Raw genomic sequence first — 24,507 nt, 5'->3', positions numbered from 1 at the left:
TCCTTGCAGCGCTAAAGCTCCTCTTCCTTTATTTCCTCCTTGCACCCTCTCCCCCCTTTCCTCCCCCCTCCTCCTGGCAACCTCTCCCCCACCCTTGCAGGCTTGGGGGGCAAGAAGGGGCTAGAAAGCAGCGTTAGGTACCGTCAGCCGCCTGCCAGGGTTGTCTCTCCCTCGCCACAGCTGAACTCCCAGCTGATCAGCCCCCCCCCACCCCCTTCAGATCCTCCCTGCTCCCCCAGGCCCTTGCCGCGTGCAGAAGCACGTGCCTTGGCTTTCTGGTGGCTGGTTAAGGAGGACTGATGGGGAGAAGGGGGTGCGGCCCTCAGGGCGCTGGGAGCTTTTGCAAGATCCCCCTCCCTGCCAAATGAGTTCCCCTGCTGGGTGCCCGGAGCAGGGGGGGGGGGGATGTTAGACCCCACCCCAGCCAGAAGGGGGCGTGCTTTGGTGTGCTGCGGCTGCAAGACAGGGGCGTGAAATTACACCCCCCCCCCCCCCCGCCGGCTCTGGGAGGCTGGGGCGCGCGTGTGCCCAGCAGTAGGCGAGCTGGAGGCTGCCGCTCCGGGGCCGGAGAGCACGGGGAGGGGCGCAGGCAGGGAGGAGGGGCTGCGCTCTGGGGGGCTGGTGGCAGCGGCGCTGAGCCCGAGAAGATGCCCATGGCAGGAGGGCGCAGCAGGGGCAGCGCCGGCCGGCTCCTCTCCCTGCACACAGGTATCGCTGGGGGGGCTGGGCTCCGGGGAGAGGGGGCTCTTTGCAGCTGGGGCTGATTCTCTGCGGAGCGGAGAGTTTGCAAACGGCTTCGCCCCGCAGCCAGCGGGGACCCTGCCGGGGCGAGAGGAGAGAAAGTCAGAACGCGAGCGCCAGCTGGTGCCAAGAGCGGTGGGTTCGCCTCAGCGAGCGTGGGACTTTGTGTGTGTGTGGTGTAGGACTGTGTGTGTTGTGTGTGGGGCATAGGACTTTGTGTGTGTGGTGTAGAACTGTGTGTGTGGTGTGTGGGGGGCATAGGACTTTGTGTGTGAGTGTGTGTGGTGTAGGACTGTGTGTGTGTGTGTGGTGTAGGACTGTGTGTGTTGTGTGTTGGGCATAGGACTTTGTGTGTGTGGTGTAGGACTGTGTGTGTGGTGTGTGTGGTGTAGGACTTTGTGTGTGTGTGTGGTGTAGGACTGTGTGTGTTGTGTGTGGGGCATAGGACTTTGTGTGTGTGGTGTAGGACTGTGTGTGTGGTGTGTGGGGGGCATAGGACTTTGAGTGTGAGTGTGTGTGGTGTAGGACTGTGTGTGTGGGGCAAAGGACTTTGTGTGTGTGTGTGTGTGTGTGAGTGTGAGTGTGTGTGGTGTAGGACTGTGTGGGGGGGCATAGGACTCGTGTGTGGTGTAGGACTGCGTGTGTGGTGTGTGTGTGGGGCATAGGACTGTGTGTGTGTGTGTGTGAGTGTGTGGTGTAGGACTGTGTGTGGTGTGTGTGGGAGGGGCATAGGACTTTGTGTGTGTGTGTGTGAGTGTGTGTGGTGTGTGTGGGAGGGGCATAGGACTTTGTGTGTGTGGTGTGTGGTGTAGGTGGGGCATAGGACTTGGTGTGTGTGCGTGTCATAGGACTTTGTGTGTGTGTGTGGCATAGGACTTGGTGTGTGTGTGTGATGTAGGACTTTGTGTGTGTGCGTGTCGTAGGACTCTGTGTGTGTGTGTGTGTGTGTGTGTGTGGTGTAGGACTGTGTGTGTATGGCATAGGACTTTGTGGGGGGAGCATAGGACTGTGTTGTGTGTGCATAGGACTGAGTGTGTGTGTGTGTGTGTGTGTGTTTGCGTGTGTGTGTGTGTGCGCAAGACAGTCCAATGCCATGCCTTGATCTGACCTGTGGAATAAGATGTTAACAACCATGCAGCCTTCGCACAGTAGATGGCAAAGGTGTCTCGGTATGCCAGTTAGGTTAGCATTGTTAGGTTATGCGGGTTAGGTTAGCATTGTTAACCCCCCCTCCTGCCGACTGGCTTGCAGACTTTCCAGAAGCAATGCAGTGACTTAGGCTCCTAAGTCTCCTTGCAGGCCACTAATAAGTAATCGCTCGCCTTACAGATTGAAAGGCAAAGGAGCGCTTTGGAAAAATAAAGCCCAGGTGGGATAAAACTCTGTGCAATTGTAGGTGTCGCCCGTGAGAGCAGTGGGAGAAGATTTCGATCGCTCCTCCTTGCAATGAGCCAACCGTACGATGCTGAGGGTCATCCCCAATCAGTGGATGGAGCATCGTCCTCTCTTCGTGGAGACTACAGAGCACGAGTATCCCACTCCGAAGTCACTCCCAGATCCACCCATGACTGAGGGACCCTCGGCTCCAGCTGAGCCAGACCTGCTGTCCTCCAACCTCACCAACTCCACAGACTGCGGGGAGGAGATTCTGCTTTATGGAGACACTGAGAAAATTGTGATCGGGACGGTGCTCTCCATCATCACCTTGATGACCATCGCCGGCAACAGCTTGGTCATCATCTCTGTGTGTATTGTCAAGAAGCTGCGGCAGCCCTCCAACTACCTGGTGATTTCCTTGGCCGCTGCCGACCTCTCCGTGGCCTTTGCGGTCATGCCCTTCGTGATCATTACGGATCTGGTGGGAGGGGAGTGGCTGTTCGGGAAGGTGTTTTGCAACGTGTTCATTGCCATGGATGTTATGTGCTGCACCGCTTCCATCATGACATTGTGTGTCATCAGCGTCGACAGGTAAGGATGCCTTCTCACCTCGGTATTTTAGCATGCCAGCTGTGCTTGACTGAAGGGAGCTCAGCAAGTGTGGGGAATCTGTATCAAGGTGGGCACGTGTTGTTGCCTCCATCCTATGGCTGGGGAAACTGAGGCATAGAGAGGCTAAGTGGGTTGCTCCAGAGTAGTGGATTGGGAAAGGGATCATGTCCGCTGCTGCCAGGCACCTCCTGGGAGTGGAGGAAGCTCCCTAAAAGTGGAAGGAGAGGACCATTGCAGTGGTCCCTCTAATTTTTTCCACCCATGTGCAGAATAAATTGTGTTATGTGCACCCAGGCCTGTGCAGATGTGCACCAACAGTAGAAGCACAGGCTGTCCTCTGTGGGCACTCTGCTAATCAGCAGGGTGGCATTTGAATCTCTCCTGGGGGTGTCGCCCAAGCGCTGAGCTTACAGGGAACACCGGACCACTGGCACCTGGAGCATGGCCCTGCCTCCTGTAACATCACTTCTACTGAAGACTGGCCCTCCTTATGACAGGTAAAAAATTGGAGGAAAGCTCACGGACTTTCAAAAACAATGGCTCCCTTCCTGATTCCAGTGTCTCTGTCTCTTCCTCTGTCCAGCGAATAAGAGTCACTTAGAATCATAGTCGAGCTTGTTCTTGAAAAATCTCCAGTGATGGAGATTCCACAACCCCTCTAGGCAATATATTCCAGTGTTTAACCATCCTGACAGGTAGGAAGCTTGTCCTAATGTTCAGTCTAAACATCCGTTGCTGCAATGTAAGCCCATTGATTCTTGTCCTATCCTCAGAAACCAGAGAGAACAATTTTTCTCCTTCCTCCTTGTTAACACCCTAATAGCTACTTGAAAACTGCTCTCATGCGCTTGTCAGTCTCTGTAGCCTAGTCCAACCAAGTGTGGAACGGCATAAAAAAGCAGGAAGTTAATTGAAAAATCTAGATGCTGCATTTGGGCTGTTTTTTTTCCTTGGCACGGCAAGCAGCCCTTATATTTAAACCAGAATGATTAGAAAACCACTTTTCTAAATTGAAGTTTTCATTACTGGTAGTCCCAGCTTCAGTGTGTCACTGTTTCTTGTTTTGTTTTTTTGTGAGAGACACAATTAATTAGAGGAAATGCATTAAAATACAAAAGCCCCAATTGAAAGAAGAAAAAAATCTTTATCGGGTGTCTGAAAAAAATAAAGTACAATAGTGGGATACATGGATTTTTGCTTTTCAGTAAATTCATTATTGATGAGTATGGCGTTAAAACAGAGACAGCAAAAATGAAACAGAACTGCCTTTAAAACACACCCACACTTTCATTAAATAAAGTGGACAGACTTGAATTTGAGAAATGTGGGTTTTTTTTAAAGCCACCGTTGTAAGGAGCAATAGAGACCAAGATGTGAAAGTGACAAAGAACAGACCTCTTACTAAAATTAACTGCAATCGAGTGCACCCATTAATTCTGCCCCTCTGGGCCAAACTCTCCTGTGGCGTCAGTAGGCACAAATCCAGAGCAAGCAATGAATGTGTGGCATTTGGCCTACCCTCTTCCATCCCGGATAATGAGCAGACACTGGTTTTCAGGGAAACGCCTGTTACTCTGTCCAGAAAACATTTACATCCCGAAAATACAACAGAGTCAAATCCTGAGAGGGGCAGCGTTCCTGCAACAGTCATTGATATCCACGGGGAACTAGTTGCTCAGGATGTGGGCTGTGGTGGTTGTAGATCAGATTGTGAGTTGCATCCGAGTGCTCGGCACAGCTCAGGTGTAGAGGGCGAAAGATGCTTCTCCTATCTGCAGGGTAAAATAGAGCAGCCTCAGGACGGCTCTAAATCACAGTGGCTGCCTACGGCAATGAGGAGCCATTCTGGCAGCTGGGGATTGCTGGTGCATGAGAGAACATGAGCTGTCTCTTTCTCCTAACCACTCCCTGCATAGATGGGGGAGAGTGGGAGGTTGGTGTATGAGCTACTGCAGCAGCTCCGCATTGCCAACATAACCGGGAACACGCATTACCTCTGCCACCAGTGATGCGAAGCTGTCGTAACACAGCATCAGGACCTGGGATCCATCCATTGAGAAACTTCTGGTGCCAAAATCAGTTGGTTGAAAACAACCAGCCCACCCCTTTCCCTCCCTCCCCTCTGCTCCCTCCACCAATGACTTACGGGCACAAAAATTCCTCCTCTGTTGCATCCGCTGCAAAAGTCAACAGCTGAGTCTCCCCGGGGTTGAGTGAAATGAATCACTCCACTGCCCTGATGGCTCTTTCCCACGTGCCAGATTGCGAGCTGGGTTAAGAACAAAAGAGCAGAAATAGTAGGGTGCTGGCTGGGAGGCCCAGAGAGAGGGGGATGTTATACAATGTGACCTCTGTGCTTTCAGTTAGTTCAGCTGGCAGACCAAGTAAAGACAGTGATAATCAGATGCTGCCGTTAAGCTCTCTCCCCCGAATGCTTAAATCAGATCTACCGTACCTTGTCGTGAACCCGTCTGGACCATTAAGTCGCTGCCTGTTCACGACCACACTCCCCACCCTGTCATTACTAATTTGTAAATCCCTTTGGAAAGATGGAGTGAAGATCAGCGGGGTAACTAACCAGGAAGCAATTCAAGGAACAACAGCACGCCCGGGATTTCAAGGATAGCTGGCGTGGGCTGCTCACCAGAGACTTACTTGTATTCCTGCAAACAAGCCCTCCAGAGATGTGGATAATAATAGGTGTGGGTCTTACCACCCAGAAGGCAGTGGGGTTTGTAATGAGAGCTATTTCATTGTATTCGTTAAATGCTATTTTAATGCATCAATGAACGTGGGAACAGTCACCCTGTGGGGGGGGGGGTGTCAAATGCACCTTCTCTCCTCTGATTGCTCCAATAACTGTTTCATCGCTCTGTTAGGTGCACCCCGAGCTCATCCTCTGCCCCCAAAGGCAGGAATTAGGTGGGGGAGGAAAATGTTGGTTGCTCTTCCAAGCTCTGCTTATGTGAGTCTCCAAAATGCAACGCTGCTCAACACAGTTATTCACAAGGTGATTGTGCATCTCCCTGCCCTCTCCCCCTTGGCGGTGGGCCTTCAATGTGCCTATGGGCTCTGCTAGGTTCCTTTGGCTTGGTTCTTCCTACATGGGGGCGCAGGGCAGGAGGAGAATATGTGGCGAAGTTTCCCAAACACTAGCCGCTGGTAACACCAATGGGAAACCTCTCTGACAGTGATAGAAATGTAGCCGTGTTAGTCTGGTGTAGCTGAAACAAAATACAGGACTATGTAGCACTTCCAGCCCTATGGTTTCTATTTCTAACCCACTCCCCACAGGAGAGTTAAGGGGTATTTAGTTCAGATTCAACTGTCTATTATACACAGCCTCTCTTCTTCAGTTCCAGTCCTGAATGCTGTGTTGCTGTGTCCTGTTAGTTAGCTGTCCCAGTCCTCCAAAGAGGTGGCTGCATTTCACTGATGATTGAAGAAAATACGAACAAAATACATACAGGACTTTCAGAGGCTTCCAGAGAGAAGGTGCTATAAAAAGGTAGAGTCCCCAGCTGACCCCGGGCTCTGCTTTGTGCTGCCAAGAGGCAGTTGTGAGTGTTCACAGTAAGCTGAGCATTTAGGGAACCACGTAGGAGAGATTCGTATGCCGCCCAGCAGATTAGCAGAGCAACCACAGCTGGCAACAGCTGGCAGCATATGTTTCTATTGGCGGGGCACACCCACACATGCCTGGGTGCACATAACAAAATTTATTCTACACTTGGCTGAAAAAAATTAGAGGGAACATTGTTGGCAGTATTGATTTCTAATGCGTACTTTAAAAAATTCTCTTGGGGTTAGCGGGCGGAAATTGCTGTTCTGAATGTTTTTTTAATGGAATGCATTTTATCAAAACAGACTTTTCTGCAGGAAATGTCTATCTTCGTGAGGGATTCCTCACAAAATCCAAGATTCTGAAAGTGGTTTGGTTGCCAAAAAATAAGAAGAGGCTTCTAAATAGCTTTCAAGCCTTCGTTAAATATTAAGTGATATTTTCTCTTAACTCTGACCCATGCATATCGTTTGGGGATCTTAGACACAAACCTGAGGGAAATGTTACTTTTTTCTTACAAAACCACTTTTTTTGGGGGGGGGGGGGGGGGGGTGTCAAAAATTTCCATAGGAGTGGGGGAAGAAGCAGATTCTCCAGCCTGCTTTTCCTTTTGGGTTCCCCAGCTATTCTTGCTGAACTCTGACTTTGTTATACTGTAGCCGGGCCTCAGTCTCCACTGAGAGAGGGAGAAAAACCCTGAGAGATGACATCTCAAACAGCTGCTTCCTGGGATTCCCTCTTGCTTCTCCCCCCAGCGATCGTGTCCCTCAGAGCTCAGAGTATTCCTAGCTCCAGCTGGGCCTCTCTAGTTAATAAATAAACCCAGAACATCTGTAGCAAATGGAATGGCAATCTGGCTATTTCCCGAAAATGGCCCAGAACGGCCTTGCTAATTTCAACTTGTCTCTGCATTTCCCAAGAAATACGCAGCCTAATAATGTTAGTAATTAAGATGGGATGGTTTTTCATGGCTTTGATTCCCAGGACAGTACCTGACCTTTTTAGAGTATTTTTACTAGGGCTGTCAAGCGATCAAAAAAAAATCATGATTAATCACATGATTAAAAAAATTAATTGTGATTAATCGCATGATTAATCAACAATAATAAGACTCCAGCTGACCCCGGGCTCAGTGCAGCTCTGCCCCTTTGAAATGCTGTCATGGTGTTTCAAAGGGGCAGAGCCGTGGGAGCCCAGGATCAGCTGGAGTCCCCAGCTGACCCCGGGCTCCATGCAGCGCTGCCCCTTTGAAACACCACCACAGTGGTTTCAAAGGGGCAGTGCCGTGGATATGCCTATTATTAACGTGCATTAAAAAAAATTAACCTGTTAATTCTGCCCTGCGTTAATCGCAGGCATTACCGCTCGTTAATTGACAGCCCTAGTTTTTACTAAAACATCAGAGGGGTCACTGTATTAGTCTGTATCTTCAAGAACAATGTGGAATCCTGTGGCACCTTAAGGACTGACAGATTTATTTGGGCATAAGCTTTTGTGGGTACGTCAGGGACATGGAGTGGGCTCACAAAAGCTTATGTCCAAATAAATCTCTTAGTCTTTAAGGTGCCACAGGACTCCTGGTTGTTCTTTGTCACCCCAGCCAGCCCTGTGCTGAGCAAGTCTTCTCCCTGGCAGGCAAGGTGGTCTTGGGGTGAAAGAACTGGTCTGGGGTTCAAATTCATTGTCCCGTATGACCTACGGCAAGTCACTTTCATCACTCAGTGCTTCAGTTTCCCCATCTAGAAAACAGAATGGACATCACTTTCCTACCTCTTAGAAGTTCTGCAAGGCTAAAACATTAATGTCTATGAGGTGCTCAGATATGGTGTGGTGATGGAGGCTATATGGTGTGGTGATGGAGGCTATCTATATAAGTCTATGCATAAATGAAACTTCAGCAATTTGGTTCTCTGGGTGCATAACCTGATCTTCTAAATACCTAGCTTTAAATCTTTAGTTAAATATTAAGTGGCTGTAATATAAATTATACTTAACCTTAACTCTGACCCATACATTTTTACAAATGCTTTCCGCCTATATATCACTGATGTATATCTCTGATTAGATAGACTATGGAATCAGTGATGCTTATGCTGAAAGAATTCCCAAGCACGTTTTTTAAGGCAGAATCTAGTCTGTTCCTGAAATACATGAAGTGAATTTTTACAAAATAGGACTGTTAGGGTACATCTACACTGAACCCTTAGCACGAAATAAGCTACGCAATTTGAGCTACGTAAATTGCGTAGTTTATTTTGAGTTCATTTCGTAATTGGGCACTGTCTACACAGCGCCAAATTTTGAAATAAACCGCTATTCTGAAACGTCCCTTAATTTTCATGGAACAAGGTTTATATGTAAGCGGGGGAATGGTCCCGCTATTGTGGGGAACTTTCCTGGCTTCCATACCACCCCGGTGAAATGGACCAGTGAAAGGATCTGAGTCCCCGCTCCCACTTCCTTTACTCCACGGCTTCCCTGATCCTGAGGGCTCCCCCTCCACTCTCCTGAGCAGCAGAGTCCTCGAAACCCCAACAAGGCTGGGCCCAGGTTTCCTGGGGCTTAATCCCCGACCTTGTAGTCACTAGGGGCAGGAGTTAGGGTGTCCCCACTCCGAGGTGCTCTCTTTACACTGCAGGCCTTCTTGGCCCAGTGATCATTTCATAAGGTTCAAAGCAAATACAATGTTTTAAACATCAAGGCTACGTCTACACTGGCCCCTTTTCCAGAAGGGGCATGTTAATTTCAGAAGCCGTAGTAGGGAAATCCGCGGGGGATTTAAATATCCCCCGCGGCATTTAAATAAAAATGTCCGCCGCTTTTTTCCGGCTTTTAAAAAAGCCGGAAAAGAGCGTCTACACTGGCCCTGATCCTCCGGAAAAAAAGCCCTTTTCCGGAGGATCTTACTTCAAAGTAGGAATAAGATCCTCCGGAAAAGGGCTTTTTTTCCGGAGGATCGGGGCCAGTGTAGACGCTCTTTTCAGGCTTTTTTAAAAGCCGGAAAAAAGCGGCGGACATTTTTATTTAAATGCCGCGGGGGATATTTAAATCCCCCGCGGATTTCCCTATTACGGCTTCTGAAATTAACATGCCCCTTCCGGAAAAGGGGCCAGTGTAGACGTAGCCCAACTGATTAAAGAGAAAAGAATAAGAAAAAATGAGAATGGTTAAATGAGAACACACAGCCCTGCTCTGTAGCACAGGGACATCAAAACAGCAGCCTGCAGAGTGTAAGGACAGTTCACAGTCTCTTCCTTATAGGCCCCTTAGAGGCCCTGGATGTGCTGCAGGGGGGCTGCAGGCTGGACACGCTTGCTCTGGCAGTGACCACACAGCCTAACGCTCTAAGTGGCCGGACCCCTCTCCCAGTCTGGCCTGCTGGGCCTCTTGGCTGGTGATATCTCCCTGCCCAGAGCCTCTCCCCGCACTTTGCTGGTCCCAGCTGCTCACCACACCCAGCTGCAGGCTGTGCTGCTTTGCCAGTCTCCAGCTCCTTGCGTTGCTTCTCTGTCCCTTTTGGCTCTCTGAGCACTGCCAGTCTGCTGCTCAACACAGGGTCTGCGCTCCTTGGACTGTGTGTGCCTGGCTCTGTTGCCGCAAAACTGCCCCTCAGCACGGCTTGCACTCCTTGGGCTGTATGTGCCTGGCTCTGTTGCTACAAAACTGCCCCTCAGCACAGCTTGCACTCCTTGGGCTGTATGTGCCTGGCTCTGTTGCTGCAAAACTGCCCCTCAGCACGGCTTGCACTCCTTGGGCTGTATGTGCCTGGCTCTGTTGCTGCAAAACTGCCCCTCAGCACGGCTTGCACTCCTTGGGCTGTATGTGCCTGGCTCTGTTGCTGCAGGACTGCTTCTCCACACAGCTTGCTTCCCTTAGCTGTTTCTCAGCTCTCTCCTTGCTCAAAGAGACCCAGAAAAATCCCAGCTCACAGGGAGGACAGGGCCTGGCCTCTCACTTTCCTCACTGGCCTGTCCAACCTGTCAATCAGGCCGAGCTGGAGTGTTGGCTGTTTTCCATTGTCTCTGGGGTCTGTCAGTCTCAGGGCCCTGATTTCTCATGGACCCTTCCCCTTTTGATACTGGGAGCTGGCAAACCAAAAACTCCCACAGAGTTTTAGTAAGGAGCTAACAGTCCCCTTACATATAGGGATGTTGGAATAGTGAGCCTGTTATATTTTGAAATAACCAGCTTGTTCAAAAGACACGGAATAGTATTGGAAGTATAAGACCAGAAGTATCCTGAAATAGCACCGCAGTGTAGATATACCCTTTCTGGGGCTCTGGTTTCAGTTTTAACTCTGGAGTTTGAGACCCTGGGCCCTCACAAGACACACTTAATACATAAATGGACTTTTAAATACTCAATGACTTTTTCTTTGGTAGCCTATGTGACTGGCATCACATTACTACCTAAGGCTTGAGAATTATATTAGCTTTTATGTGAGGAAAGAAATAGAGGGAGAGAAAAAATCACTCCTTTTATCAGCCAGCCACAACATGATCCAAACACTTGGGAATTTTGGGCACTCAGGACTGAGTATGAAATTCACTCCTGTGCAGAGACACCAAGGTGTGTCTGATAGGTGTTGTCCACCACTATGCACAACGGTAAAGGATGGCTAGGCCACATTCTGGCCCTCGGCAAGGGGTGAATTCTATTCCAAACCAGGCTGGAGCAGTAGGGTTCACTTCTGTGCTTAATTTATATCAATGCCGGCCGGCCAGGCTCATGAGCATATACGTAAAGGCATCGAAGACCGTCTGGAATACAACTGGATTTTCCTCAGCGTATATACGTTGCATGTATATGATAGACCGAACAGGCAGTAACACCTCTAGGCCTCGTCTACGCTTGTGGCAGTGTGTGGTGTCGTGTAGCTCCGCACGGCAGGGAAAGGCTCTGGTGAGAGGGTTGTAAAATCCTGTTAACTGGTTAAACTACATGTTAAACCAGTTAACCAGCCTGCCGGGGACCACCTGTCATGCAGGTGAGTGCTCCAGCCTGTTCGGGCCCGCCAGGCCAACTGCGCCATGGGGTGGGGGCTGCCCTGACTAGGCTGGGTGCCGGTTAACCAGTCACCCCAATAAGCATGCTGGTAAGATGAATGCTTACTAGGTAACTGGTTAACCCTTTACATCCCTGTGTGGCGCTGGGACGCTACAAGGCCGAAAATAGTGTAGAGGCTAGAGATGCTGCTTGGGCCAATCGATTGGTGTGTAGGATGTGCACGTTCAGGTGTGGCTATACTCCACTCACCATCTACAGGGCTGTTTAGACCTGTGCTCTCTGGACATCTGCTGTTTGCACTGTATGCACTGCTGTAAGCATAGCTCTACCCAAAGTTAAGGTTGCCTGGGCCTCGAGGGACAGAAGATGGCAGTGAGATTCTAGTGCGGTCTGAACATAAGAACGGCCGTACTGGGTCAGACCAAAGGTCCATCTAACCCAGTAGCCTGTCTGCCGACAGTGGCCAGCACCAGGTGCCCCAGAGAGGGTGGACCGAAGACAATGATCAAGCGATTTGTCTCCTGCCATCCCTCTCCAGCCTCTGACAAACAGAGGCCAAGGACACCATTTTATCCCCTGGATAATAGCCTTTTATGGACCTAACCTCCATGAAATTATCTAGCTTCTCTTTAAACTCTATTATAGTCCTAGCCTTCACAGCCTCCTCTGGCAAGGAGTTCCACAGGTTGACTACACGCTGAGTGAAGAAGAACTTCCTTTTATTAGTTTTAAACCTGCTACCCATTAATTTCATTTGGTGTCCTCTAGTTCTTCTATTTAGGGAATTAATAAATAACTTTTCTTTATCCGCCCTCTCCACACCACTCATGATTTTATAGACCTCTATCATATTCCCCCTCAGTCTCCTCTTTTCTAAACTGAAAAGTCCCAGTCGCTTTAACCTCTCCTCATATGGGACCCGTTCCAAACCCCTAATCATTTTAGTTGCCCTTTTCTGAACCCTTTCCAAGGCCAAAATATCTTTTTTGAGGTGAGGAGACCACATCTGTACACAGTATTCCAGATGTGGGCGTACCATAGTTTTATACAGGGGCAGTCAGATATTCTGGGTCTTATTTTCTATCCCTTTCCTAATAATTCCTAGCATCCTATTTGCCTTTTTGACCGTCCCTACACACTGTCTGGCACATGCACTTGCCACGCCTGTACTGCCCCGTGGTTGTAGTGCTGCCTGTCAGCGTCACGGGATTGTTCCTGCGCTTCCGTTACTGTGGGGGAGGAATTCACAATAGTACTTTAGTAGTAACAAGAATACCCACTGTCTTTCCTCTACAGATTTCAGCGTGCTTTTCAATGGTCAGTATCATTATCTCCGTTTGACAGTTGGGGAAACTGAGGCGCCGAGTGCTAAAGCAGTTTGCTCGTGGTCACCCAGCAGGCCCCAGTGAGTCCCAGTTCAGCGCACTAGCCACTAGCCCACACTGCTCTCATATCATAGAATCATAGAATAATAGGACTGGAAGGGACCTCGAGAGGTCATCGAGTCCAGCCCCCCGCCCTCAAGGCAGGATCAAGCTCCGTCTACACCATCCCTGACAGATGTCTATCTAACCTGTTCTTAAATATCTCCAGAGAGGGAGATTCCACCACCTCCCTTGGCAGTTTATTCCAATATTTGACCACCCTGACAGTTAGGAATTTTTTCCTAATGTCCAATCTAAACCTCCCCTGCTGCACTTTAAGCCCATTACTCCTTGTCCTGTCCTCAGAAACCAAGAGGAACAAATTTTCTCCTTCCTCCTTGTGACACCCTTTTAGATATTTGAAAACCGCTATCATGTCCCCCCTTAATCTTCTTTTTTCCAAACTAAACAAGCCCAGTTCATGAAGCCTGGCTTCATAGGTCATGTTCTCTAGACCTTTAATCATTCTTGTTGCTCTTCTCTGGACCCTCTCCAATTTTACCACATCTTTCTTCAAATGCAGTGCCCAGAACTGGACACAATACTCCAATTTAGGCCTAACCAGCGCAGAGTAGAGTGGAAGAATGACTTCTCGTGTCTTGCTCACAACACACCTGTTAATGTATCCCAGAATCGTGTTTGCTTTTTTTGCAACAGCATCACACTCCTGACTCATATTCAGCTTGTGGTCCACTATAACCCCTAGATCCCTTTCTGCCGTACTCCTTCGTAGACAGTCGCTTCCCATTCTGTATGTGTGAAACGGATTGTTCCTTCCTAAGTGCAGCACTTTGCATTTGTCTTTATTAAACTTCATCCTATTTATCTCAGACCATTTCTTCAATTTGTCCAGGTCATTTTGAATTATGACCCTATCCTCTAGATTAGTCGCAACCCCTCCCAGCTTGGTATCCTCTGCAAACTTAATAAGCGCACTTTCTATACCAATATCTAAATCTTTGATGAACAGAGCCGGTCCCAAAACAGACCCCTGCGGAACCCCACTTGTTATGCCTTTCCAGCAGGATTGTGAACCATTAATAACTACTCTCTGAGTATGGTTATCCAGCCAGTTATGCACCCACCTTATAGTAGCCCCATCTAAGTTATATTTGCCTAGTTTATTGATAAGAATATCATGCGAGACCGTATCAAATGCCTTACTAAAGTCTAGGTATATCACATCCACCGCTTCTCCCTTATCCACAAGACTCGTTATCCTGTTAAAGAAAGCTATCAGATTGGTTTGACATGATCTGTTCTTTACAAATCCATGCTGGCTGTTCCCTATCACCTTGCCACTTTCCAAGTGTTTACAGATGATTTCCTTAATTACTTGCTCCATTATCTTCCCTGGCACAGAAGTTAAACTAACTGGTCTGTAGTTTCCTGGGTTGTTCTTATTTCCCTTTTTATAAACGGGCACTATAGTTGCCCTTTTCCAGTCCTCTGGAATCTCTCCTGTCTCCCATGATTTTCCAGAGATGATAGCAAGAGGCTCAGATACCTCCTCTATCAGCTCCTTGAAGATGCTGATTGTTTTACCCCTTTGTTATGCAGATTGCTATAGACCTGACACATGCAGTCTAAACAGTACTTTGGGAAAGGCAGTCATCTCAGGAGAAGCCTGCTGCCTAGACAGTACCTGAGGGGCAGGGGTAGGCGGATTCGTAGACCCAAACGCCAGAAGAAACCACTGTATCATCTGCTCAAATCTCCTGTATAGCACAGACATAGATTTCACCCAAAATAATTCCTGGAGCAGAGATAGTAGAAAAACACCCCATCTTGATTTAAAAATGGTTGGTGATGGAGAATCCCCCCCCCCCTTGGTAAACTGTGCCTGTGGTTAATTTCTCCCAGTGTTACAAATGTACACCTTATTTCTAGTCTGAGCTTGCCTAGCATCATCTTCCAGCACTTGGCTCCATGTATGCCTGTCTGTGCTAGACTGAAAAGTGCTTTAATAAATATTTGTTCTGCACATAGGCGCTCATAGACTGTGATCGAGTCCCGCCTTAAACGTCTTGTCACGGGGCGGGACTCACTGCTGCGGTGCCTCCTGCTGGTTGCTCCAGGGAATTAGTTCGATCATCAGCAGGGCGCCTCCTTCTGGCTGGTGTCTCCTCCGTCCGTGCTCCACACTCACCTTCCGGACCTGCATCGCTCCCTGACCCCGGGGTCCTCTTCGGGACCCTGCCCTCCGGCAGTGCCTACTCCAGTGGTCTCTCGCCCCCTGCGGGGGGTGCCAGCAGTCCTCAGTTTCACCTGCCGCTATGTACAACTGCAGCCCTAAAGCCTAGTCCCTCTACCTCAGGGGATAGCCATGGTCTGTGTAGGCCACTGTTCTTGGTGGCACGGTGTGATGTAAGTGAGAAGGGAGGGACCTAGGCCCAGTCACTACTCTGAGTCCTGGCCCATGGTCCCTCTGGTGACAGCCTCGTCCTGCCCTCCTTTACTCCCCTTCCAACTGCCTCCTTTTCCCTGTGACCCTTGCACCTCATAGCCCTTGGATCAAGGCCTGCAGCCTGCCAGCTGCCCCACCACACTTCTCTTTGTTAAGATAAACAGATTGAGCTCCTGGTGTCTATGACGAGGAGGCGTGTTTTCTTGTCGCTCTTCTTGGAACCCTTTCCAGTGTATCAACATTCTGGACAGGACAGCTGGCTAGAGAATTCTAGTGGCAGCCACCAAATACTGAAGCAAAATCACCTCTCGACTCCTATTTGAGATTCCCGTTTACCCCCCACAACGATTTCATTCGCCTTTCTGACCACAGCATTGCATTGATGACACATGGCAGCTGATTACCCACCATGACCGTTCAAATCTTTTTCAGTGACTAGCCATTCGTTCCCAGGATAGGGGCCCTTGGTCCGTAATTATGGCCTATATTTTTTGTTCCTAGATTTATACCATTACATTTAGTCACATTAAAACGCTTATTGATCACTCTAGTGACCTATTCTCTTCATTATTTACCACGCCCCAATTTTTGTGCCATCAGCAAACTTGATTGTGGTATTGTTTTACAGGTTACTTATCAAAATATTAAACAGCATAGGGGGAAAAAATCAATCCCGGTGGGTCCCTACTAGAAATACACTTAGTCTTTGGTTAGCCTTTTAAAATTACGTTTTGAATTCTGTGAATTAGCTCGTTTTTAATTCATTTAATGCGTGCCATGTTAGTTTTCTATTTTTCTAGTTCTTTAATCAAAATGTCATGTGATATTGAGTCAAATGCTTTACAGGTAGTCTAAATATATAACATCAACACTATTACCTTTATCAACCCAGCTTGTAATTTCATCAGAAAAAGACACTGTTAGTCCGACGAGCTATTTCCATAAACTCATGTTGTGTCCTTAATTAAATTACCCTTCTTTAATTCTTTATTAATCAAGCCCCCTAACAGCTGCTCCATTAACTTGCCTGAGTTCAGTGTTAGACAGACAGGTTTTTAATTAACTGAGTCACCTTGGCTACTCTTTTTTTAAAATATTGGCACAACATTAGCTAGCTTTCTTTCAATTTTCCAAGACAACGATAATCAACATTAATGGTTCAGAAAAACCCTCAGCCAGCTCTTTTAGAATTCTTGGATGTAAGTTATTTGGTCGTGCTGAGTTTAAAATGTCTACCATTAGTAGCTTCTGTTTAATATCTTCCTGAGATACTAGTGGAATAGAAAGAGCATTACCATCATATGACGATTCTACAGCATGTTTCTTTCCCGGGAGTTGTCTCTGACCCGTCTCTTTAGTGAGAAATCACGGGGGAATGTTCTCGAGTATGGATCTTCATACTCTTCAGCCAAGATGGCTCTTTGTCTTTCCATTATGTCATGCCGTCCTAACCATTGTGTATAAGCTGAGGGAGTTATGGGCTGTACTGGCATCAGAAGTCTGTAGGCATTCAGGCTCTTTGATCAGAGTCCAAGCGCATGCTGCTTTCCAAGAGCCTTGCTGAGGCTGTATCTACACTTAAACCGTGCTGCTATAGTGAGTCCATGTAGCCACTCGCTACCACGTAGCCGACAACCTCAGGGCGTAGGTCAATTTAAAGGCATTGCTCAGCACGGTGGGTTTTTCACACCCCTGAGTAATGTAGCTGGGTCAACTTAACGTTTTAGTGTAGATCTGGCCTATGAGAGGGGAATGGAGGAGAGGAACCGGGCTGATCTCCGCACAGACCAGTGGTTACAATGCACTTCTGTTGATAGGTTGTGCTCACCAGTCTTCAGTGAGTCTCTGTGATGGCGCAGTCGGGGGTTGCCCCGATCCTGCACCCCTGTAGCATCCAGAACAGTCTCCACCAGCCAGTAGAATAGAGAGGGGTTTATTGATTTTCCAGAATACAGCACAGCACGTAGATGATGTGGCTACCGGGGGCAGGGCCAGGATGCGTCAGACCCTAGGGTTAGAGTCCATCACCCCTAGCCCCCAGCTTAGCCTATTCTCTTCATGCTTCCCCGACAGCCACTGCCTCCCCCCAAGGCCCTGCCCCCCAGCCAGGTGTTAGTCTCCGCCTTCCTCCCATTGTCTCTCTCCCTGGGAGGCTGAGCCGGGGTGTCTGGGTTAATACACATGTGGGTGAGTCAGTAGGAAGAAGGGGGACTCCGGGTTACAGAGCAGTACCCCCACTATGCCTCAGTCTCCTGCTAGATCTTTTGGATTCTCAGATAGCTGGGGAGGACATCAGCACTTTTGCTAGGTGGACTGAGGGGGGATATGATAGAGGTCTATAAAATCATGAGTGGTGTGGAGAGGGCAGATAAAGAAAAGTTATTTATTAGTTCCCATAATAGAAGAACTAGAGGACACCAAATGAAATTAATGGGGAGCAGGTTTAAAACTAATAAAAGAAAGTTCTTCTTCACACAGCGTGTAGTCAACCTGTGGAACTCCTTGCCAGAGGAGGCTGTGAAGGCTAGGACTATAATAGAGTTTAAAGAGAAGCTGGATAAATTCATGGAGGTTCGGTCCATAAAAGGCTATTAGCCAGGGGATAAAATGGTGTCCTTGGCCTCTGTTTGTCAGAGGCTGGAGAGGGATGGTAGGAGACAAATCGCTTGATCATTGTCTTTGGTCCACCCTCTCTGGGGCACCTGGTGCTGGCCACTGTCAGCAGACAGGATACTGGGCTAGATGGACCTTTGGTCTGACCCAGTACGGCCGTTCTTATGTTCTTATGTTCTTATGTAAGTGGTTGTGACCCGCTATCTGAAAAAATGATTCCCTTGTCAAGAAAAAATTCCAAGGAAATGAACAGTTTCCTTTTGTGCTGAAAATTTTCTTTGTGGAATTTTTGGTTTATTTAAAATGCTTTAGGTGGGACATTTGATCCCCCTCCTCCCCGCCATTTTCTGTGACTTCCTCCCCTGCCTTCTTTTCTTTTCTTGGGGTGCACTGGAAAAGAAAGAGAGGTAAAATATCACACACTTGAGAAAAAAAAAGTGTTGAAAATGTTGCAGTCAAAACACCCCAAAATGTAACCCAATGTGGAAATTGTTTGCAGATATTTTCCTTCTAATGAGAAAAAAAAGGGGGTTTTCATCACAAAAAAAGGTTTTCGGTGAAAATTGTTGTGCAGCTGTAATGATGACATTTCCCTTCAGGCAATCAGTCTGCCATGACTGACAAAAGGAGTGCCTTCTATTTAATGTATTGTAGAGTAAGTTAAGAGGCGACATCATCTCATCTACAAATACGTACAGGGTGAAGAGATGCCTGACAGCAGACAGCTCTTTAAGCTAACAGAAAAAGGCGTAACAAGAGCCAGTGGCTGGAAGCGGAAGCTAGATGAATGCAGACTAGAAATAAGGTTCACATTTTTTAACAGTGACAGGTAATTAGCTACCGGAACAATATATCTAAGGTATGATGGGCTCTCTATCACTTGAAGTCTTTAAGTCAAAACTGGATGTCTTTCTAAGAGATCTGCTGTAGCTCAAACAAAAAATATGGGTGTGATTCAGAAACTGTTAGGCCCTGTGGCCTTTGTTATGTGAGCGGGTCAAAGTAAACGATTATTCAGTTCCCGTCAGCCCTTAAAACCTATGAATTCATCAATGACTTTGTAGGCTCCTTGTTAGTTGCATGATGGCTTGCTTGGTGCCTATTGCACCAGTTCTCAGTAGGGTGCTCTGGCTTCAGTTGTGTCTCTGGGTGCCACTTAAGCTGTTGGCATAGATCCATAGAATCCCTACGTCTACGTCTACACTGGCACCCTTTTCCGGAAATGCTTAAAACGGAACAGTTTTCCATTAAAAGCATTTTTGGAAAAGCGCGTCTAGATTGGCAGGATGCTTTTCCACAAAAGCACTTTTTGCGGAAAAGCATCCGTAGCCAATCTAGACGCGCTTTTCCGCAAAAAAGCCCCGATCGCCATTTTCGCGATCGGGGCTTTTTTGCGGAAAAGAAATCTGTGCTGTCTACACTGGCCCTTTTCCGGAACAGTTTTCTGGAAAAGGACTTTTGCCTGAACGGGAGCAACATAGTTTTTCCGGAAAAGCACTGATGATTTTACAGTAAATTGTCAGTGCTTTTCCAGAAATTCAAGGGGCCAGTGTAGACAGCTGGCAAGTTATTCCGGAAAAGCGACTGATTTTCCGGAATAAGTGGCCAGTGTAGACACAGCCTACATGTGTTGGTTCCTGGATGCTTCAGAGAACACCGGCTAATTAAAGAGGTGAGTGGTTAGGTGCTAGGTGTGTCATGTAGGGATGTGAGAAAAGGTGTAAGATAAAGGTAAGGAAGGCTACTTAATCCTGCATCTTCTTCCATTATCCCATCAGAAGCTTTTTCTGCCCCGCCTCTTTCTTCTAACCCCTTGGCAAGTAATTTTCACCAGCTTAGACTCTGTTTCGTTCATTTGCCAGATGTGGGCCTGCCTCTCTCTCTCTCTCGCTGGGGCACTTTTGCCCACAACCTGTAGATTTGAACTTTGCAGGCCTGTAGGGGGAGGTCTCAGCTCTGGAATTCACATCAGCTTTTGGGTAGACAAAGCCAAGGGCTGAATTCTGCTCTCTGTGACACAAGGGTGCAATGTCATTGACTTCACTTGGAGTTGTTCCTGCTTTACACTGGAGTAATGGAGAGCAGAATTTGGCCCCAAGTCATGATCTTCTAGTGATGGTGAAAGTTATACCTTTGGACTTAGGCTTTTGCCTGCTGGTGTGATTAGAGGATCTGTTGTTGTCACTAGAGCTGGTTGAAAAATGTCCATAATTTTTTTTCAGTGGAAAATTGGGGATTTGATTAAATGAATTTTTTTTCACAAAGTGAGTGATTTCCAGTTTTGAGTAGTCTTGATTTCCAGCTGAGTCAGATACCAGACTACATTTTCCATGTTGCACCTTGTTCCGACCTTGGGATTCCTATGGAACACCAGGGTGGCTCTGTAGACAGAACTATTGTGATGAATCCTGGGAAGTGTGGTCCAACAAGGGAGTCTGGCCTATAGTGGAGCAGTGGGTATATGAAGTATGCAAACTGCAGCTCCCATGAAGCATTGCACTGGCATTTCATAATGGGCTTTCAGGGGATTAGGCTGAAATATTTTGATTTTTTTCACTAGAAAGCTGAAATTTTGCATGGAAAATGCCAACACACGTGAAATAATTTTTCCTTTTTGAGCACATCTACCGTGCAAAATACGCCATGGAGAGCAAAATGTTTTTTATTCCTAACCAGTTTTCATTATGACTGAGCTGACTTACCAGCAGGATTTCAGTAAACCTTTGACAACTCACACCTTCCCGTGGAACAAAAAGCAACCCTGACCAGTTTTCAATCTCTTTTGCAGGTATCTGGGGATCACACGGCCACTGACGTACCCTGTAAGACAAAACGGGAAACTAATGGCCAAGATGGTGTTCATAGTTTGGCTTCTCTCTGCCTCCATAACCCTCCCTCCACTGTTTGGCTGGGCCAAGAACGTCAACGTTGAAAGAGTCTGCCTTATCAGCCAGGACTTTGGATACACCATCTACTCCACCGGGGTCGCCTTCTACATCCCCATGACGGTCATGCTTGTCATGTACAGCCGGATCTACAAAGCCGCCAAGGTCAGTGCCGAGAAGCACCACTTCATAAACTTCCCCAGACAGCAGGAGCAAGAGGGGGCGTACTGCATGGACGTCGGCGTCCGAGGCCATCACAGCTCCAAGCGCAGCAAGGCGGTGGAGGAATGCGCCACCTTGTCCAAACTCCTCAGGCAAGATCGAAAGAACATTTCCATCTTCAAACGGGAGCAGAAAGCAGCCAGGACCCTGGGCATTATTGTGGGGGCCTTTACCTTTTGCTGGTTCCCCTTCTTCCTGATGTCCACGGCCCGGCCTTTCATTTGTGGCATCCAGTGTAGCTGCATGCCGTTAAGACTGGAAAGGACCCTGCTGTGGCTGGGTTACACCAACTCCCTTATCAACCCCCTGATCTATGCTTTCTTCAACCGCGACCTGAGGACTACTTTTTGGAACCTTCTGCGATGCAGGTACAGGAACATCAACAGGAGGCTGTCTGCCGCAAGCATGCACGAGGCCTTGAAAGTCACAGAGAGACACGAGGGTATCTTGTAGATCTCCCACAGGGTCACCTTCCCCCGCCTAATGCAAGTGACTATCATGAGCGACTAATTAAAGAACTGCCCCTCCATCTCGCCTACCGCAGGGTTGATTGCCAGTCAGGCAGGGCAAATATGGGCAGTGCTGTTTCTTCGCCTGAGTGAACCATTGCCAAGATTGCACAAGTGCGTGTAACCCAAGAGGTGTCCCAAGCACTGAGCAGTAGAGGGTCACAGCTACAACAGAAGAGCTCATAATCCTTCCCTTTTCCTCTTTAAAAGGGAGATGCAGCTCATGGAGATGGCAGTTCATGGCAAGATGTGATGCCTCAGAAGGCAAGTCAGGATCTCCTGCGCACTCTTCCCAATTCTGCCACTGATTGACTGTGTGACCTTGGGCCAGTCATCGTATTGCTCCGTGCCGCAAAGAAAATATAATGGTACCCACCTTTGCAAAAGGCTTTGAGGTCTGCCTGGGGAGGAGAGCATGACATGCTGTTCTTGGATCACAGGCTGCATTTCTGTATCGAACACGAGAGCAGCTATTGAGGGTTGCCTCTCAGCAGGGCACATGTGCAGCTGCACGGAAGAGATTTAAATGCCACCCAACTGATGAGCAGAGTGCCCACAGATAGGGTTATTTTTCAACTGGTGGTGCGCATTCGCACATGCCTCGATGCATGTACATTTATTCCTCACATGGAAAAATCCACATATGGCTGGAAAAGACTAGAGAGACCATTGGCTATGGGGCTGCATTATGGGTGTCAATTAAACCCATTCTAACCATTGTACACTTTGCATCCCTGTTTATAAACAGTTGCAACTGATTTGATTCCATTGCACACTCGCCAGCCAGTTCTAAATTTGCATGGCAAGAAACAGTATCAATGACTCTCTTTCCCCAAGCCCTCGTGTTACAGTACTGGAAACTGGCATGCTTACAAATAACAATGCAAAAACCTCGTCTGTAGTTTGATAGACGTTTAACAGCATATTTATATCAGAGAAACAAAGAGCAAGTAAAGACTTCTGTATTTACTGGGATATATAATATAGTTCATTCTCAGCCAAGTGATGTATTTTCCTAATTTTGTGGCTAATTGATTAATCAAGGCAGTACATAAAAGCATGCTTTGGTTGACAAGAGACAAAAATGTATTATTTCACTGACTGCTTACGCGCTGCACTATAATGTACAGCAAACATGAGAAATATACTGAACAATGTATCACTTTTTAAAAAACAAGTTTATTTATTCCAGTCTAGGTTGTTGTTTTTTTAATGTATTAATACTTTTGTTGCATTTTTCCACCCTTTTCCAGAGCTCTGTTTGGCCCCGAGCCCACACCTACTGAAATCAACTGAAAGAACGTTCAGTGATTTCTCAAGGCTTTGGATCAGGTTTCCTTGTGAATTTAAAATGATTCCTGTCAAGGCTGAAGAAGAGGTTGTAGTAATGCATGGCAGCTCATGGGCTCTTATTTCATAGAGATTTCCTTTCTTAAGTCCTACAAAAAGTAAGGCAAGACTGATGTATATAGTAAAGGGAGTTCCTGTTACATTGGGAGTGAGAATGCATCTCAAAGTTCTCTTAAGACGAATTCCCTTTAAGCTCCATCAGGTTCATTGACTGTATTTTCATTGACTCAAGATAGCAATTACATCTTAAGTCAATGGAAATATAGTCAGTGAACCTGACGGACACACGATCTGGTCTGAGCGTGAGGGTCTTAGAAGGATCTTTCAAAATACAAAGTCCTGGCCCTATTTAAATCAATAGGAGGAATTTTTTTTTCTGACTTCAAGCTGGGATGGGCAGAGAGATTTACAGAAGTAGTCCTTTCCCTCCCCCCATACCAGATCAAACTACCAGCCCCACAAACTCGGTATCCAACCTCCAGAATTGGCTGACAATTATTTAGAGGTTGAGCGCTCCCAAAATGAGCGAGGCACTTTCCAAACGTGTAAGCAGACACAGTTCCTGCCTCAAGAGCATATAATCCACAATGACACAGGTGGACAAAGGGCAGGACATGCCATATACCAATGTAGCTATGTGGATATTGACAGACAGGTGGGTAATTAGTTCAAAGCGTGGGTTTCTTGTAACATGAAACTGACCATGCTCCCCACCCACCCTCCACAATTTGGCCTGCTTGTCTTTTTAGTCACACTGACCCCCCACTTCCAGCTTTGAAGTCTGTATCCTCCCCTGTCCTTCTCCCTTCCCTCCAGCTGGTCACTCTCATGAAATAGCTACACAGGGGCATGTCTACACTAGGGCTACGTCTAGACTGGCCACAAATTCCGGAAAAGGGATGCAAATCAGGTAAGTCAGCATAGGGAAATCCGCGGGGGATTTAAATATCCCCCGCGGATTTAAATAAACATGTCCGCCGCTTTTTTTCCGGCTTGGGGAAAAGCCGGAAAAAAAGCGTCTAGACTGGCGCGATCCTCCAGAATAAAGCCCTTTTCCGGAGGATCTCTTATTCCTACCTTTATTCCAGAGGATCGCACCAGTCTAGACGCTTTTTTTCCGGCTTTTCCCCAAGCCGGAAAAAAAGCGGCGGACATGTTTATTTAAATCCACGGGGGATATTTAAATCCCCCGCGGATTTCCCTATGCTGACTTACCTGATTTGCATCCCTTTTCCGGAATTTGTGGCCAGTCTAGACGTAGCCATGGAAATTATTTTGAAAGAACTAAATTTGAAATAATAACTCCCGAAATAACAAAATCGAAATAGCGATTCCCCATGATGCAGGAGCCTTGAAATTAGTCCGAGGCAGGCTCCGTTATTGTGGATGCGCTACCTCAGTATGGAAGCACTGGGGAGTAAATAGTTTGAATTACTCTGGGGAGTTGTTTTTTGGAAATAGCAGCTGCGGCGTGTCCACACTACTTAAATCCCAGGCTTCATTTGCAAGTTCGAATGCCTACATTAGCCACCCTAGTTCGAACTAGGGTGGCAGTGTAGACATACCCTGAACTATTCAATAACTATTTTGAAATAAGCGTTATTCCCCGAGGAAAGCAGGAGTACGAATTTCGAAATAACCAGCCCATTATTTCAAAATAGCGGGCTTGGTAGTGTGGACGCTTCGCTTATTATTTTGAAATAAGGGGGGTTATTTTGAAATAACTCCCTCGTGTAGACCAGGGCTCGATGATTTACTGATGTAAGATGTGCAAGCGCCCCTCTCTCTGCTGGGCACC

The 24,507-nt window shown here is 47.5% G+C and overlaps 1 protein-coding gene across 3 annotated transcripts; it reads left to right on the top strand.

The window, feature by feature from the left end:
* The first annotated feature begins 314 nt into the window (after positions 1–314).
* Positions 315–23,619, top strand: LOC102463063 (5-hydroxytryptamine receptor 7-like). Of its 3 annotated transcripts, none has more exons than XM_075931009.1 (3): positions 315–708; positions 2,071–2,709; positions 20,532–23,619. In XM_075931009.1, exons 2-3 carry the CDS (start codon positions 2,204–2,206, stop codon positions 21,301–21,303), a joined length of 1,278 nt encoding a protein of 425 aa, XP_075787124.1. In that variant the 5' UTR covers positions 315–708; positions 2,071–2,203; the 3' UTR covers positions 21,304–23,619. The 3 variants fall into 3 exon arrangements, with proteins under 3 accessions (XP_075787124.1, XP_075787123.1, XP_075787125.1); XM_075931008.1 differs by having other exon boundaries at positions 316–708; positions 2,138–2,709; XM_075931010.1 differs by lacking the exon at positions 315–708 and adding an exon at positions 813–876 and having other exon boundaries at positions 2,138–2,709.
* Positions 23,620–24,507: the final 888 nt, after the last annotated feature.

This window comes from Pelodiscus sinensis, chromosome 5, assembly GCF_049634645.1.
Source record: "Pelodiscus sinensis isolate JC-2024 chromosome 5, ASM4963464v1, whole genome shotgun sequence".
NCBI classification, from domain to species: domain Eukaryota; kingdom Metazoa; phylum Chordata; order Testudines; family Trionychidae; genus Pelodiscus; species Pelodiscus sinensis.
The sequence above is the reverse complement of the archived record's forward strand: the minus strand, read 5'-3'. Positions and strand labels throughout refer to the sequence as shown.

What these genes read in the sequence shown, in the direction of transcription:
- LOC102463063 (XM_075931009.1), top strand. Translation starts at nt 2,204, where the DNA reads ATGCTGAGGGTCATCCCCAATCAGTGGATGGAGCATCGTCCTCTCTTC. An exon ending in TGTGTCATCAGCGTCGACAG is followed by an intron (nt 2,710 to 20,531) that starts GTAAGGATGCCT and finishes TCTCTTTTGCAG; the next exon opens with GTATCTGGGGATCACACGGC.